General features: G+C 50.8%; 1 protein-coding gene across 2 annotated transcripts in view; it reads right to left on the bottom strand.

The window, feature by feature from the left end:
• PEX5L (peroxisomal biogenesis factor 5 like) overlaps positions 1-17,356 on the bottom strand; it is a 127,541-nt gene that overhangs the window by 10,590 nt on the left and 99,595 nt on the right. For both annotated transcript variants that reach the window (XM_006162736.2, XM_006162734.3), the window contains 2 exons: positions 7,264-7,380; positions 3,658-3,801 (listed from right to left, as the gene is read on the bottom strand). In XM_006162736.2, coding sequence (XP_006162798.1) covers positions 3,658-3,801; positions 7,264-7,380 — 261 coding nt within the window. The remainder of the gene's footprint in view (positions 1-3,657; positions 3,802-7,263; positions 7,381-17,356) is intronic.

Here is a 17,356-nt window from a genome sequence, read left to right on the forward strand (position 1 = left end):
TATATATATGTTACATTTTTATTTTATTTGAAGCAAAATTTATATTTTAACAAAATCCTTATAATTTTTTATTTTAAATTTGTTGAATGGATAGCCCATTATTTATTCAACGAATTCCTTTATTGGCTCTAAGGCTGTGTGTAATCCTTTGCTATTGTAAATAATACGCAGAACAACTTCAAGTAGGTAACTGTTTTCATATCTAGAATGAGAAGTTCTAATATAGAGAGTCTATCTACTGATAAGAACAATAATTCTTACAGCATTACAAGAGAAATACACATGAGGAAACCTCTCATTATAGACACTGTTTTCAAATATGTCAGGGGCAGGGGTGCATCTGAGTCAGAATTAAACGTGTTTTGGAAGTTTGTAATTTCTTGAAATTGAAGCTGTAGACATTTAAAAGCAAAACTATAGGAAAGCACCCTTAGTCATCTGAAGGCATCACCAAAACAGTATTGGCTTCCTGATATAAGTTATTACAGGTGTCGCGTAAACTCACAGAAACTGATTAGCCCTCCACCCCCACCCCAGGACACGAGTGCTACTTCAAAACATTTCCGCAGCTTTATTTGGATCTACCTTCCATTTATCTCACAATGCTTCTTAGGACTGGTGAAACAGTCTTCCTTGGGGCGTTTCCTAGCTGTTAGCCCTGGTGCTGTTCCCACTGTCTACAGGGTCCTCATCTTAGCCTTGAGGACTCCATAGATTCAGGAGCCCCGAGTCCTGGCCTGGTATCCATTAGCTACCAAGTTCTCCAATGTTCTTATTTATGAATCTGGGGTAGTGTGTGTGTGTATGCATGTGTGTACACAAGGGAACTTTAAAAAGCTAATGAAAAAACAGAATTACAGTATGATTTTATTTTGGTGTAAAATTTTTTTTGAAATACATGCATGGTTTTTTCTATAACATGCATTTTCCGTGAACTTTTTGAAGACCTCTGTCAATATGCATGCATATACAGTGTGTGCATGTGTGTGTGTATATACGTCTATATGGAAATACAGACACACACGTATACATCATACATATGGAAGTACAGACACACACGTATACATCATACATGAAGACACTTACAAGTGTAGAGTGACATCAGTATGAATTTTGGGGAAGTGGCCCGTAGTTTGTATTATATGAGGGGATGCATAGTTCATGAGAATTCTGATGTTTTAGTTCAGAATTTCAGCCATCAGTTCCATCTCATTGCACTGATGCAAGGTATTAGGAGCTATAGCTACTGAGAGCTTGTTCTTCCCACCTAAGTAAAGTACGAACGATCCGTAACGGGGCTCACTGCTGGTGTGCCAGGCGCGGACCTGAACACCGTGACCATCACAGCACTCAGCAAGATGGTTACGGGCATCACATCCACTTCAGGGGTGAGAAAACAGAGGCTTGGGGGGTTTCAGTGACCATCCAAGGCCACGGGCTAGTGAGCAGAACGAAGATTTGAACCTATGGAGTTAGGACAACGCAGCTTAGGAGCCTAGCCACTGGACTACATGGTCTCCTCAGCAGCATGCAGACCTGCTTCTAAAATTTCTGAAAATTCTTTGGGACTATCCCTTACAAAACGATTTCTGAAAGTTACTCAGACTAGGGAAGAAGGTGTCAGACCGCCACTCTCTGGTTTTGGCCCTCGATGGTTTGGACACTTCGCATGCACTGGGCTGGACCCGCGGAGGGTGGGTCTCCCTGCCCGTCCACCACCACCCCCATCTCCCAGAAGGGGCTTTTCTTATACGCGGGTGATGATGCATCCCTGCTTGGAGCTTCCTGTGGTTTGCAGAAGAGTCCAAACTCATCTGTCTCCCTTCCACCCCCCTCAGTCTCCCTTCCACCCCCTCAGTCTCCCTTCCTCCCTCTCAGTCTCCCTTCCCCCCCCTCTCAGTCTCCCTCCCCCCCCCTCAGTCTCCCTTCCTCCCTCTCAGTCTCCCTTCCCCCCCCTCTCAGTCTCCCTCCCCCCCCCTCAGTCTCCCTTCCTCCCTCTCAGTCTCCCTTCCCCCCCCTCTCAGTCTCCCTCCCCCCCCCTCAGTCTCCCTTCCTCCCTCTCAGTCTCCCTTCCCCCCCCTCTCAGTCTCCCTCCCCCCCCCTCAGTCTCCCTTCCTCCCTCTCAGTCTCCCTTCCCCCCCCTCTCAGTCTCCCTCCCCCCCCCTCAGTCTCCCTTCCTCCCTCTCAGTCTCCCTTCCCCCCCCTCTCAGTCTCCCTCCCCCCCCCTCAGTCTCCCTTCCTCCCTCTCAGTCTCCCTTCCCCCCCCTCTCAGTCTCCCTCCCCCCCCCTCAGTCTCCCTTCCTCCCTCTCAGTCTCCCTTCCCCCCCCTCTCAGTCTCCCTCCCCCCCCCTCAGTCTCCCTTCCTCCCTCTCAGTCTCCCTTCCCCCCCCTCTCAGTCTCCCTCCCCCCCCCTCAGTCTCCCTTCCTCCCTCTCAGTCTCCCTTCCCCCCCCTCTCAGTCTCCCTCCCCCCCCCTCAGTCTCCCTTCCTCCCTCTCAGTCTCCCTTCCCCCCCCTCTCAGTCTCCCTCCCCCCCCCTCAGTCTCCCTTCCTCCCTCTCAGTCTCCCTTCCCCCCCCTCTCAGTCTCCCTCCCCCCCCCTCAGTCTCCCTTCCTCCCTCTCAGTCTCCCTTCCCCCCCCTCTCAGTCTCCCTCCCCCCCCCTCAGTCTCCCTTCCTCCCTCTCAGTCTCCCTTCCCCCCCCTCTCAGTCTCCCTCCCCCCCCCTCAGTCTCCCTTCCTCCCTCTCAGTCTCCCTTCCCCCCCCTCTCAGTCTCCCTCCCCCCCCCTCAGTCTCCCTTCCTCCCTCTCAGTCTCCCTTCCCCCCCCTCTCAGTCTCCCTCCCCCCCCCTCAGTCTCCCTTCCTCCCTCTCAGTCTCCCTTCCCCCCCCTCTCAGTCTCCCTCCCCCCCCCTCAGTCTCCCTTCCTCCCTCTCAGTCTCCCTTCCCCCCCCTCTCAGTCTCCCTCCCCCCCCCTCAGTCTCCCTTCCACCCCCTCAGTCTCCCCACCTCTCTTCCACCCGGCAGAGGCTTGTACTCATTTGTGTACCCATTTTCTCTACCCGAGCGTCATTCTTTTTTTCTTTTTTTTTAAAGTTTAATTTTACCATGAGAGAGAAAGACAAGCATCCTCAGCAGGTCTCGATCCCTTGCCCCACTTTGCTAGGATCAGGAGCCAGCACGCCTGTGTGCTCAGGCCCTGGGAATTGAACCTGCGACCCTGCTGGCCTGGCACTGCTGGTGCTCTTACAGACACACCCACAGCTGCCCAGCATGCCCTCCCACGCCATTCCTCTGTTGTCTCTAATTCCCCACTTAAAGCAACTTCGCAGGATTGCCAGGGAGGGTGGTAGGAGGCCCCTGCTGTCCTGCTCTGACTTTACATCTGAGCCACAGACACCTTTTCTCAGCTGTTAAACTTTTCTTGCTCTTTAGAGTTTAAATTCAGGACTTGGTACAGGTTACGGGACACGGTGCTCAGTAAGTGCTGAAGAAGGAAATCAAGTAAACACCTATTCGTGACTTTTAAACACACAGCCTACTAAGCCGGGTGAGCTCTGGAACTGTGACTTGATGGAAATGCCGCGAGCACAGCTGTGCCACCCTGTCCCTCCTCTGCACATGCAGCCCCCGGTGAGTCTGGCAGAACGAGGGTCTCATCACCTCTGCATCCCCTGGGTCCTGCAGGATCGCGGCTTCCATGAACAGGATGGTGACAGGCAGGTCCCCTTCCTTCAGCCTTTTCAAGCCTTCTTCAAATGCCCCAGGCCAGTCCTTGAAGGGGTTTTCGGTGTGGAAATAATATCCCTACAACACAGACACCCGGACACCCATCAGTCTCCCTCTTCATGGTTACATTCAGGAGGTTCTCTTCAAACTCACTTTAGTTAACTTCCTCAATTCAAACGAAATGTAACTTACTATGAAAGTAGTATATTTCTACTGTGTACATTGTAGGTGAGACAGAGTAATGTAACAGGAGAGAAAGTTCCCCATAATGCCACAGCCTAGACACCACCAATGCTATTGTGGTATTCTAAAGTCTGTTTTCCTTTTGGTATTTGTTTTGTTCTTTTTGTTTGAATTATTATATTTTCTCTCAAGATTTAAAAAGCAGTGACTCTCTACACCATTTTTGCTAAAAAAGCCAAATCCGTGTCCCTGAAATGTTGATACCACGTGCTGTCCAGGATCTCTGGTCTTGGAGGGCTGCAGAGCAGTGCTCTGTCTAAGATGATTTTTGTCCCCACTCTGAGCCAGGTTTTGCCCCACTGGGGCCTCTGCTGCCCCTGTTGGAAATGAATGCTTTACAGTTACAAATTTTTTTATTGTAAAAATTTAAATAATAGAGAATGTACAAATAATAACCTAGTGTTTCTCTCTAAGCAGAAAAATTAAACAGGCTCATTCCACTTACACAGTCTTCTAGTTCAGGTCCTATTCAGTTGTATAGAATGATTATTTTTCCCTTATTAAAATTATGTACCCAATACCTTACTGATGAACATTCCGTTTATTTTAAAATGTGCATTATCGGGACCAGCAGATGGCATAATGGCTGCGTTGCTGGACTCCCATCCCACATAGTCTACTGTGGTTCGAGTCCTAGACCTGGTAGCTTAAAACTCACAGCAGGTGCATGTGTGTGCGCGCCCCAAATCCTGAGAGAACAGAAAAGGGATTATGACATGGCATCCCCCTGGGGGGTGATTTCTCACTTCCTGTGTCTCCATCTCTCCGGCGAGCACATGGGCCCTATAGCAAAAATCTCTCTTTAAAATAAAGTGCATTATCATAAACAAAACTATAGTGAAAGCTTCATGCTCAGATCTTTTTCTGTCTCTTCTTACCTCAAGGTAGACTTTTAGAAGGCGTTATGAGGTTACAGGCTATGAACTGTCCTTAGGTCCTTGATACATGTAGCTGAACTGTTTGGAGAAAGTTTGTCCCAACTTAAACTCTCACCTGGAGTGCATATCTGAGATATTTGTTGCAACCTCATTATTGGGTTGTTGGGAAAATCACAATAGATTTTTGCATAGAAAATATTGGAAAAATACATCATGACTTTTCTGACAACCCGATAGCACAAGTGATCCTAAAATCCTCTTCATTAGATAGATACGGGTAAGGTGGTTGTTAATGATGTTACTGAGGTTACGAAAAGGTGAGGCGGCTGTCTGCACTCCCCAGAGGTACTTGGAGAGACAGGCCTCCCGCTGAGCAGCACAGGTGTGAGCAGCTCGCGGGCTGTGGGACAGAGTCCAGGCTGCAGGCCCAGCCCACCCAGGGGCGCGAGTCACAGTCAGAGCCTGGCGTTCTCTTCCCACTTGGCTTAGATCCATTGTGGAAAAGGCAGCTCTGCGGTGATGAGCTGGCCTGGCTTACTGAGGAGTGAAGAATGCTGGGAAGAAGGAGGTATTTAATGACTGTGCATGCAGGCTGCAAATTTCCTCAAACCCGACTCCCCATCACCGTGTTTCTACCACCGAGCACAAGGGCTGCATGAGGAATCTTCTCAGCAAATACTTGGGCTGAACAACATGTCATGAAAGTTATCCACAGACGTGCACATACATTGTTTACGCTGTGTCAGGGCGTGAGCACTCCGCACAGCGAGGGGGAGAGGGAGGGGAGGAGTGACCGCAGGGGCGCCGTCAGCCGCACCTCCTCCAGCTTCCCCATCCTGTCGGGATTTGGGACGCGCACACACACGCCTGGCATGTTTTCCTTTCCTTTCCTCCTCCTCCTTTAAAAGAATTACTTAATTTTATTATCATCATTATTATTTTTCTTTAATTTGCTATAGGACATATGTGCTCACCAGGAGAGACAGAGAGAAAGAGAGAGAAAGTGAGTAAAGCAAAGCTCGGTCGGCCACGTGGGAGTCGACGCCTAAACCACTGTGTCACCCCTGGCCTCGCCCGGCATGTGTTCCAGGCCGTGGGGTCTGGCTCTTTAACCACTAGGCCAAGGGGCCGGCCCGGAACTCAGTATTATGACTTCCTCTGCCACAAATAAAAGTTACATATATAATATACATGCGTACTATATAAATGCTACACAATATGTTGTACCTGTGTGTGTGTGTGTGTGTGTGTGTGTGTTCTGTGTAAGAAATTCCACACCCCTTTCTGTCAAGTCATTTATACTGATTCCTTAGGTGTTTCTCCCCACACCAAGTGGTGTTTTAAAATTATTTTACTTTTGGGGCTAGCAGTTGGTGTAATGGCTATGTCGCTGGACTCCCATGTAGTCGACTGCGGTTCGAGTCCCCGACCCAGTGGCTTAAACTCATGCTGAGCATATGTGCGTGCGTGCCCAAGATCCTGAGAAGAGAATAGAAGAGAAGGGATTGCGGTGTGGCCATCCCCCCTGGGGGGTGATTTCTCTCTTTCTGTCTCTCAGTCTCTCTCTGTCTTTCTGGCGAGTGCACACGCCCTATAGCAAAAACCTCTCTAAAAAAAAAAATAATTTCACTTTTTAAAGAGAGTTTTTTTGTTTTGTTTTGGGAGGTTTTTGCTATAGAGTGCATGTGCTCACCAAAAAGACAGAGAGACAGAAAGCAAGAAATCACTCCCGGGGGAATGGCCATGTCGCAGTCTCTTCCCCTTCATTCTCCTCTCGGGATCTTGGGCACGCACGCACGCGCCTGGTGTGAGTTTCAAGCTGCGGGTTTGGGACTCGAACTGCAGTTGATTATAGGGAGTCCAGCAACGTAAGCATTGTGCCATCTGCTGGCCTCACATATCAAGTGTGTAGAATAGTAAGCGCTGGGTAGGGGCCTCTGCGGCGTCTGAGTGGCAGTCCCTTGTGCTCGTGCACCTGCCGGGCTTCTATCAGGACTGCGTTTCGAAAGAATCCTCTCGGGATTGACCTGGTTGTGGAGCATTTTCCAGTTTCTTTGTGTCCCCTCTGTGACACAGCCCTGTGAGCCTGCGTCCCTCCCCTGCCACATGCTGTCCTGCTGTCGTCAGCACATCCGGACGCGAGGGACGAGGCCCTTCTCTAACAGCTGACATGGGCCTGGCCAGCCGTTGGACCGAGTGCTGGTGGGCGGCCGGGCCGTCTGTACACTGACAGAAAGAGCCCTGCACTCCAGAGCGGCTGCTCCACGGGCCATGGCCACACCGTCTCCATCCATCAGAATTGCCTCCTGGGCAGCTCGACCTTACACCGTCCTTTCCTTTCTTGGACTTTTAACTCTTGACCACTCGACACAGTAGGATGCAAAGAGAAATGGACCGGCGTGAGAACGGAGTCGCTTACCTTCTCGCTGGCTGAGACCGTGACCTGGTTCTGGGCTTCCTGGTTCTCGGATATCCAGTTCCTCCGGGCCATCTCTTCCCATTCTGCTTGCATCTTGTCCCAAAACTCTGTATCGGACTAGAAGGCAGGAAAGATGAAGAGATGCACTTAAGAACAGGCTGCACCACACGGCTTATCCCGGGAGACGGGTGCTGACGAGGACCGTGGGACTGGCCACATCAGCCACTCCCTGGGAGAAGGTGGGCTGTGTGGTCAGAGCGCTGGTGGACTCATCTGGCCTCCTCCAGCAGGAAGCAAGGTCTCTCTGAGGGCTAGCATCATCTATGCCAGTTGGCTAAAGCCCTAATTCACCGTGCAAGTCGGGACGAGGCACCCGTTTTGCAAAAGGTGCCCTCCAGATTTGCCCCGAGGATGAGAGGATTGTAGCGACCTCTGTGGGGCTCCGAAGGCAGGTGGCTACGGATCAGGGAGAGGAACGCGAGTCGGCCCTCCTCTCGACCAAGTGCTGAGCCTCGAGGGTTCCAGTGTGGAAGCTCAGCCTCGGAGCTGGAACCGGAACCCCACGCGCATCAGCTCATGGCCAACGCGGCCTCCAGGTGCTCGGCGAGGGGCTCTGGCTCTGGATGTGAACCGACTGGATCCTCCTTAGGTCTTTCTATGGTAGGGTGATCTTTCGGAAACGATTACTTTGTGTATTTTTGATAAAAATGTCCCAAGTGTCTTTCATAAAGGAAACCAGGACATTCATTGTCCTTTACGTCAGGGGAGGTGTGTGTTCCCAGACTGAAGCAGAGGTTTTCTGCAAGAGCTGGGAGGACATGAGGTGGCTCTGGAGGAGGAGGAAGGAGCAAGTATCTTCGAGAATCTTTGGGCTGGGAACTTTCCAGGGGGCGGGGAGACATGGAGCGTGGTGGGTTCTGATGGGGGGAGACTGGCGCTCGAGTATTCGCAGGCTAACTGGCCTGACCTTGGAGAATGATGGCGGGTGTGACAGGGGCCGCTGGCTTGCCCTCTGGTCCCCAGGGAGCAGGGACATAAAGAGAAGAATGTGTGGAAACCACATTATCGTAACAGACAGGGAGGTAGACATGCTGCCCTTGCTTCCTGGGGCTGCATGAACCTTCCGGATTTCCAGCCCAGTACAGGATACCCTCCAGTTTGGGGGGAGACACTTGTAAACCCTTTGTTCCCTTTATCTTAAAGGACACAAACGGATGTAAAATGGGTACTCCTTAAACACTCGAGTCTGAAGCTCAGTCTCCATGACTCAGAGTCCCGGGACTTGTCCACACACTGCCAACCAGACTTGGAGTTTAGCTCCTCCTGGGTGGTGGGTATCTCAGAGTAAGCACTTGTCTTCGAGTCTGCCCTGGAAGGCAGCCATCACCTCGTTTCTATTGAGTACAAGTTCTCGGGCCGGTGTGGCTAACCCTAACTGCTAAGTACTAGGAGTCCCGACCTTTCCCAGGGGAACCACGGATGTGGGTCCTGTTCCCTTTGCTGGCAGCCTCCCCTCAGTGAAGGCCTTGGCAGGAGGCATTTTGATCTGTTCTGAGATGCTAGGGGTGCACGGAGTGGCCACTGGGTATCAAGAGAAAGTTCAGAAATAAAATTAAAAATGTTTTTTACTGGATCTTTCTAGTAGAAAACCAAATTGTACGAACAGATGGTCCTGAATTTGTAAAAGTGACCGTTAGGTAGGAGGAAGAGGTCCACGTCTGCGTTAACAGACCTGCCTTTGATGGAAGGGGCCATCGTGTTGTCTTCCTGCCTCTACACTGCAGCGCTGTCTAAGCTTCCTGATGGGTAAAGTGTGCTTTTATAATTAAACAGTGAGGCTAAAAACAGCAACAAAAAAGAAAAATGATCTCCCTCCTCCCCCTTTTTTATCAGAGGGTATGCGAGCTCATCAGAGTCAGAAAGCAGGAAGACAGAGGGGAGCCCCACCGAGCGCAGATGCCCTCAAGCGCTCCTCTGTCCCACAGGATTCTGGGCACATGACGCACAAGTGCTCGGTGTTGTCAACCTGCCACATCCAGGATTCAAACTGTGGCCAGCCATGTGGGATCTGTCTCCCTTCACTCCTAGGCTACGGGGCTGGCCTGCTTCAAAAACCACCGTGACTCTGAATATTAATAGATGCCGAGGGGTTTGGAGAAAATTAAGGGGGTCCATTCTCATAAACAGATGTTTGAGGATGCAGGTTTAACTTCTTGGATTAGAAATGACGAGAACTCCAAGTAGATTTTGTTTCCTGGCTTTCCTAAGTCCCTGGGTGCTGCTCGAGGGCAGTGACCCACCTGCTGGCTCAGGCAGGTGCATCCCGTCCTGGTGAGTCCCTGGAGTCTGCAGTGAGGAGTGCCCTGAGGAGGGAGTGGGGCTCCTGCTGGGAGTTCAGAAGGACGTGGGGCCGCCCCTGCTCCCAGTAAGACTGGAAGCTGAGGGGCCTGGGGCGCTCGTTTAACGAGACAGGACTTACTGTTACCACCTAAAAGAAGTTACTGCTCACTAATTAAAGTGTGCAGAGCAGTTTTCATTTAATTACAGGGGATTATTTTTAGCATAATAATTTTCATCCAGTCTTAGAATCCACACTTAACACACGTAGCTGCAATTAACACTGCTTTTTCCCCCTGTAGTAAATAAATTTTAGAGATACCTGTAACTTATTTGAATTTTAAGCATTTTAGATATGACTAAGGGGATTTCATTTAAGGATGATTTTCTTAGCTGAACTGAACTGGGATGTTTGGTCATTTTCTTTCTCCCTCCCTCCCTCCTTAGATAAATGGAGGCTGAGAGAGAGACAGAGAATGGCCGCCCCCAGCCCGTGTTGTGTCCCACCCAGCATCAGCCAGCTCTGGAGCGCGGCCGCACCTCGGGAAGTCCTAGCCGGGGACCGGGGTCACACATGCTGGCCTGCCTCACAGAGGGCCGTGTTTGACTGCCACGCCAACCGTTGGTCCCTAGACTGTTCTTTATGCCCTACAGGTAACACGTCACACGCTTACGTAAGAAACAAGCTATTATTTTCCATTTATTAATATTTCCATTCCTTTTTCTTAATTGCCAGAGAGCAGTGTACTTGCCTGAGAGAGACACAGATGAAAGGAGGGAGAAGGCGTCTGAGGGGTGCTGGTTCCCCACCCGGCGGGGCCTGGGCCCTTGCACACACATTGGTGTGCTGTCCAAGCCACTGGGGCGGAGATTTGAGTCATGCTCAGCCATGGGGGTCTGTCCCCTTAACCACGGAGGCTTTGGGGCTGGCCGTCCTACCGCTCTGGGACCTCCTACGGACCCCAGCAGTATGTCAGAACACGTGTGAGGCACGCGTCACGGCAGTCAAGGCCAGCAGATTCTCCTCCGACAGGCCTGGGGTCGAACCCCGCCCCCTCACTGCAAGTCCCCTACCTCTGCGCGACCCGCTGCCTTACCTCTGAAATGGAGGTACATTAGAGCTTTCTGTCAGTTGTTATGACAACTAAATGAGAAAATGAGTTTGTGGCATAAAACACATGGTAGATGTACAAAAACTAGGTGTTCTTGTTAGCATTTTTGTGCCTTTGAGAAAAACCTAAAGAGTGAAACAAAAATCACCCCAACCTCAAAGCTTGAACATACACACTGTGAGCATTTCTATGTTTTACTTTGCTATAGATACCCACTCTCCTAGACGGCACCTTACCAGCCTGTTTAAATCCTTCCCTTCCACCTAACTGCTCAAAACAAGAACAAGGTTAGGCAAATTATGACAAAGGCTCTTCAATGGACTGTTATGTGGCAATTAAAATGGTGTTACAAGGAGATGATTCTAACATTGAATAGTCCTTGAATTATAATGTTCCTTGATAAGTAATATAATTGAAATAATAGAAAAACGCCAATTACGTTCCAGGAAAAAAAAGCTGTAAAGAAATACACCAAGAGCACTGCTTTTCTGGGAGGGAATTATGACTGATTCTTTCCTCATCTCTGTACTTACCAGCATTTCCAAAAAGTTTTATTGTTAGTATGTGTTACTTTACAGATATATAAGTTTTCTTTTTCTTTTTCTTTTTTTGGAGAGGTTTTTGCTATAGGGCATGTGTGCTCACCAAGAAGAAGAGAGAGACAGAGAGAAAGAGAGAAATCGCCCCCTGGGGGTTGGCCACGCCACAATCCCTTCTCCTCCATTCCCCTCTTGGGATCTTGGGCACGCACGCACACGTGTTTAAGCCAGCGGGTTCGGGACTTGAATCATGGTCGACTACATGGGAGTCCAGCGACATAGTCATTATGCCAACTGTTGGTCCCAAGATTTGCTTTTTAAAAAACCCAAAAAAACCACTGTCTTTTCCATTTCAGTTCCGCCATGACTTTTTCTTCAGTCACCCCACAAGAGAACAATCTCTCCATGTGCACGCCTGCTGCCCCACGTTTCTGTCGGTGACTGGAAGGAGACAGATGTGCAGGGCTCTGTGACCTTGAGCAGCTCACGCAGCCTACCTGTGCCTTGGCTCCCTGCCTGTAAAGCGAGAGACTGGGTCATGAGGTGGAGGTCACTTTAGACATTCTGATTCGGAGTCAGGAGAGAGGGAGTTCTTAGCAAAAGATCGCTGTGTGTGAGTGAGAGGGGGCTTCTCACCTGTTCCTTATTCCCCGAGATTGTATTTTCATAAAAGTATATTTGACATTTTTCCTTTCCTTTTTTTTTTTTTGGAGAGGTTTTTGCTATAGGGTGCGTGCGCTCGCCAGACAGCCAGACAGACAGAGAGAGACAGAGAGACAGAAAGTGAGAAATCACCCCTCAGGGGGGATGGTCACGCCGCAATCCCTTCTCCTCCATTCTCCTCTCGGGATCTTGGGCAGGCATGCATGCCCGGCGTGAGTTTAAGCCACCGGGTCCAGGACGTGAATTGCGGTCGACTACGTGGGAGTCCAGTGACAGCCATTACGCTAACTGCTGGTCCCCCTTTACTTTTTTATTGTAAAATCTGAAAAAAATTAAAAATACACTTGTCAGAGACCATGTGTGCTCACTGGAGAGAGACAAGGGGAGAGAGAAAAAAGGAGAGCAAGCACTCCCCGTGGGGAATGATCACGCATGGTCCGCTCTGTCCTGGGCCACCCTCCGTTTGGGAGCTGCAGGCATGGCCAGGGTGTTCCCAAACTGCCAGGCTCAGGACGCGAACGGGACAGTAGCTGTGTGGGGGCCAGCTTCCTTCACCACCACGCCACTGGATGGCCCAGAAAATAAACATTTCTGTAAGAATCAGGGCAAAATTACTTACTACATTAAAATACAAGTGGTAGGAAAATAGCAATTTATTTTAGAAACAGAGAATTTTAAGTTTCTAATCAGTTCCAATGAATCAGTCTTTTTAAAAAGTTAATTTGTTTTGTCTGTGAGAGGAGATGGGGAGGGAGAGAGAAAGGTGCCTGACAGGTCTTCACCCCACGACCCCCCGCCTCAGCCAGCCCAGATCATGGGCGCACATGCATGCTCCTGGCGTGCACAGGGAGTGAGTCAGGACCTTCCCATGTGGGCCGCGTGCTGCACAGCCCTCTGTTGCTGCTGCAGTGCTGCTCGTCCCGCACCCCCTGTCAGTCACTCCTGCAGTGCCGCCCCGCTGCACCCCCGTCAGCCACCCCTGCTGTGCTGTGCATCCCACACCCCCCTGTCAGCCACCCCTGCAGTGCCAACCGGCTGCACCCCCGTCAACCACCCCTGCAGCACCACCTGGCCCATACCCACCTGTCAGCCACCCTGGGTTAACACCGAGACACTGTTAGGAAGACCCTGGTCGTGCAGGGAAAGGGCGGCTCAATGTGAGATTATGTGGGAATCTGGTTCTTTTCAACTCTTTAGACATTTATTGATTAAATGTCACTGAATCTAAACCCAGACGTGCATGTGCGCATTCACGCTCACACACGCACACTCATACGTACGCACGCTCTCACACACACGCACACACACATGCACACTCACATGTACCCACAGCCACACACGTATGCATGCTCACACACATGCTCACACTCGCACATGCACACTCACACACACGCACTCACACAGCACATGTTCACATATACGTGTGCGTGTGCACACACACATAAAACCAGTCCACTTCACATGTGCGGAAGGAATGAAGACCACCATGCCAGTACGGGTTAGGCATTTTCCAGGAGACAGTTTTTGCTGGAGGAGGTTACGCGCAGGCCGGTGTGGGCATTGCTCCCTGCTAGTGCTCCAGGCCGGCAGGGTGGCTGTGTGCTCACTCCCCCGTCTCTCGCTAAGAGTTTGGCACTGGTTGAGGGTGTGGCTGTCCAGGACCGTGCTCAGCCTGGCCATAGTCACAGCTGTGCAGGACCCCAACGAAGGGGAGGCATTGTGGGGAAGGGCGCTAGGCTCCCACATGGCTGGCCACGGTTCGAGTCCTGGACCTGGTGGCTTGCTTTCTCACTTTTCCTCTCTCTCTCACTCTGTCCCTCTCCGGTCAAATTAAAAATAAATAAATGAAGTTATATAAAATGTCATAAAAAACCAGGTTCCTCACTGCAGGGCTTAGGATCCTCATATACTGTCCACTAGGGGGCACGTGAGCCTCAGTCCTAGCTGCATTCTGCCTTGAACTCGGGGGCGGGTGTGTAGCGTTCTCTTGAAATACATAGAAAACTGGGTATAAGTAAAGTTCTGCAGAAACAGAGCACTTTGGGTAATTTCTGTGTATCCTGGACCAGCTCTCTAGGAGAGGAGTGTATGACAGCTGTTTTGATGAGACCTCTCCAGTTTCCCAGCATGGCCCTCACACCCACTGTGTGAGTCAGAATCTTCAGGATTCTGTTGTCATTTTTTGTTCCAGAAAGGGAAATGAAACTCAGGATGTGGGGGGAAGAATTAAAGTAATTGTATGTTTTGAGAAGACAGCTCATTTGATGCATTTACCCTTTCAGTAGCAACCAGCAACTTCGATGGCCTTTGGAACCACATGTAATTATTGCACAGAATAGACAAAAACTGGAGGAAAGATGAAAAATGAAAACAATTTTTATTAGTCTAGTAGTTTCTGACCTTTCTTCCCCCAGCTTTTTAATTTCTCTTAAGGTGGTTGCTCTTAAAACAACTTGAACCCTGTACTACAGGGATGGTTTCCTGGCGACTAGGACTGTTCAGCTCTGTGGGTGGGTCAAGGCCGGCAGAGCTAAGAGCCCCAAACACTGCCTCGGGATGGGGCAGTGGCTAGAGCAGGCGTCCCGAGGTTAGACACGGTTAGGGTCTCAGCTCCGACACTTGCTGGCGTGTGGCTTGGAGCAAGTTACCAAATCTTTCTGCGCCTCGGTTTTCCCACATTACAGTGGAAGTGACACTCACACGGGAGGGCTGCCGTGAGAACCGAGTGCCAGCATCGGGCACCTGACTTAGAGGGTAGTGAGCACCTGCTGTGGCGGGGTGCCCAGGAGTGGCTGCCTGCCCTCCCACTCTTCTCCTGGGTGCTGGGAAAGGCCCCAGAGGCTTCATTTAGAAGCAACTCCCTCTGTAGCATGTTCCTCAGTGACGAAGGCCTTGAATTTGCTCTGATGCTCACGCCATTCTGTGGAAATAGCACCCATCATCCCAGAGTACTTAAAGAAAAATGAACTAGTCCAGTCGCTTCTGGCAGGAAGCCCAAGAAGCAGCAGCACGTCGTACTAATCGCGTCTCACGGACCTACGTGGTCTGACGTCTTCCACATGGCCGACTGATTGAAATTCCAGCCCCAGCGGCTTGAGAAACACACCAGGTGCTGGTGCATCTGTACCTTGAATCCTGACAGGATGGAGAAACAGAGAAGGGACTACAGCATGGCCTCTCCCCATGGGGGTACGCTTTCTCCCTCTCCTTCTCTGTCTTGTCTCCCTGTTGCAATTAAAATAGAAAAGAAAAAGAGGAGAGAGAGAGATGGTGGTGACCAGGAGGATGACGGTGGCAGAGACAGAGAGAATGGGGACCTGAGAGATACTTAACAGACTCTGTCGGACCTGGCATTCGATTACATCGGAGAGACAGAAAGGAGAGACGGGAGGGGAGGACACGAGCTGCCCCTCGTGGGAACGTGCCCCTGAAGTGGACTGGACAGGGGAAGCAGGCCACGGGAGGCGCTCGGACCTGACGTGTCCTGCCCGCGGTCCTCTTGGTGTGCTCAGGCGCGGACGTCGAGTGGGTTGCCGTGGGTTTAGTCTCAGCAGGTGTGGATTTTGGAGTCACCCTGGAGGCGCCGGGGATGGGAGATGGGTGAGCTCCCAGGTGCACTCCACGGAGCGTGAGCAGGGAACGGGCAGGGAGTGTGTGAGTAGGGTCCGGGACCAGAGGAGAGCCGCCCAGCGAGCCAGGGTAGCGTGCTGACCCGTGTTGGAGGCTGCAGCGAGCCCCCGAGGCTGAAGCACATCTGAGAGCTACAGTGACAGAGGCCAGACGGTCTCGTTCTGAGCCGTGTGTGCGAAGTGCAGTAGAGCCTGGACCGAGCAAACACGCGTGCGCCACTCTGCTCCATGGGACAGCGAGCACGATTGCTTGTGGAGTTCATGAAACTGGACTGGCTGGAAGTCTCATCTCACCCACCGGCTTTTCCTGTCTTCCCTCCGTGTGCCTCGTATCCCCATCTGCCCGCCTAGCTATTTATCTGCCCATCCTACCTCTAGCTGTTACAGCAGACCCCGGTCTAGCTGAGCTAAGGCTGTGGGCAGAGTCGAGGGAGGAAAGCCGTGTTTCCTGCCCTGTTTATTGTCTTGTGCATCTGGCTGTCACAGCAGAGTGGAGAGACCTCAGGGACACCTGCTCCAGCCCCTCGGGGGGATGCACCATGGAGGTGAGGTGAGGGGCTAAAGAGGAGGTCATGGCACTCATGTGGTCTGAACTGGGGACTGCAGCGGGAATGGGAGGGAAGGGTGGACCCAAGAGGCTTAGTGCAAACGAGAGGATCTAGTGAAGAAACTGCATTGCCTCTCGCAAAAGCAATGATATTGTCCTTGGGAATATGCGTAATTTAAACAATTAAAATATTGTAACTTATTTGATCTTCACAAGTGACGTCCCCAAGGTCAACAGCTCGTTACTAGAAGATCTGGGACCCGAGCTCACATCTAATTCCCACTAGTGTGCTTTCTATTGGCGCAACCTTGTTCCCATCTTTCTCTGCGTCTCACGTGTTCTTAGCTCTAAGGATCGATGCTGTTGCTTGGCAAAGATTCTCTCCAGGGGAAGAGGGCGGAGAACAAAGCCTTCTGTTTGTCTCTTTTCACGTAATTTTCTGAGACAATCCAAGTTCATTCTGCTTAGAAATCAAGGTCAATGAAACGCTCTCAGCCTCTGTCAGGAAGGACGCGAGCTACAGTGGGGGAGTGGGGCTCCGTCAGAGTCAGACGGGCTACAGTTCCGAAAGAATGAACGAGAAGACAGTGAGACCGTACGTGTCTGCCAACCGTGCTATCTACACAGCCTCGCAAAATAAGCGATATATGCACACACACGCACACATGCACATGCAAACACACACACAAATACGCACACATGCACACGTGCCCAGTGTGAGTTTTAGGCTGCCGGGTCTGGGACTCAAACCACGGCTGACTACATGGGAGTCCAGTGATGTAACTGTCACGCTGTCTGCTGGTCCCTGGATAGCTCAGTTATTGAAACAACACTGTTCCTGACATGGAAAGTAGCTGGGACACCTTTTTCCCCCCTAAATCTTAGAGTGACCGAAAAGCGATGGAACGATTACAGGTGAAATTACAGCCCCCAGAATGGTATGTTGAAGGCGTGACCCCAGAACCTGTGAATATGACCGTATTCGGGATGAGGGTCTCTGCAGATGTAACCAGATATACTTGGAGTTCTGAGGGGTGTCCTAAGGCCATGTGAATGTACTTCAGAAAATGGGGAGAAAAAGAGAAAACATGAGTTTATTTTAGAGAAAAACAAAAACAGAGACACTATGCATAGTTCTTTCCGCGGTGTACACTTTCTATGGACTTTCTGAGGACCCCTGTGTGGGACGTGTCCTCAGAAGGACACAGCTTTGGACGCAGACATGGAGAGGAATGCGCTCTGTGATGAGGGAGGCAGAGACTAGAG

The sequence above is a fragment of the Tupaia chinensis genome, unplaced genomic scaffold (genome assembly GCF_000334495.1).
Source record: "Tupaia chinensis unplaced genomic scaffold, TupChi_1.0 Scaffold140400_1, whole genome shotgun sequence".
Lineage (NCBI taxonomy): Eukaryota > Metazoa > Chordata > Mammalia > Scandentia > Tupaiidae > Tupaia > Tupaia belangeri.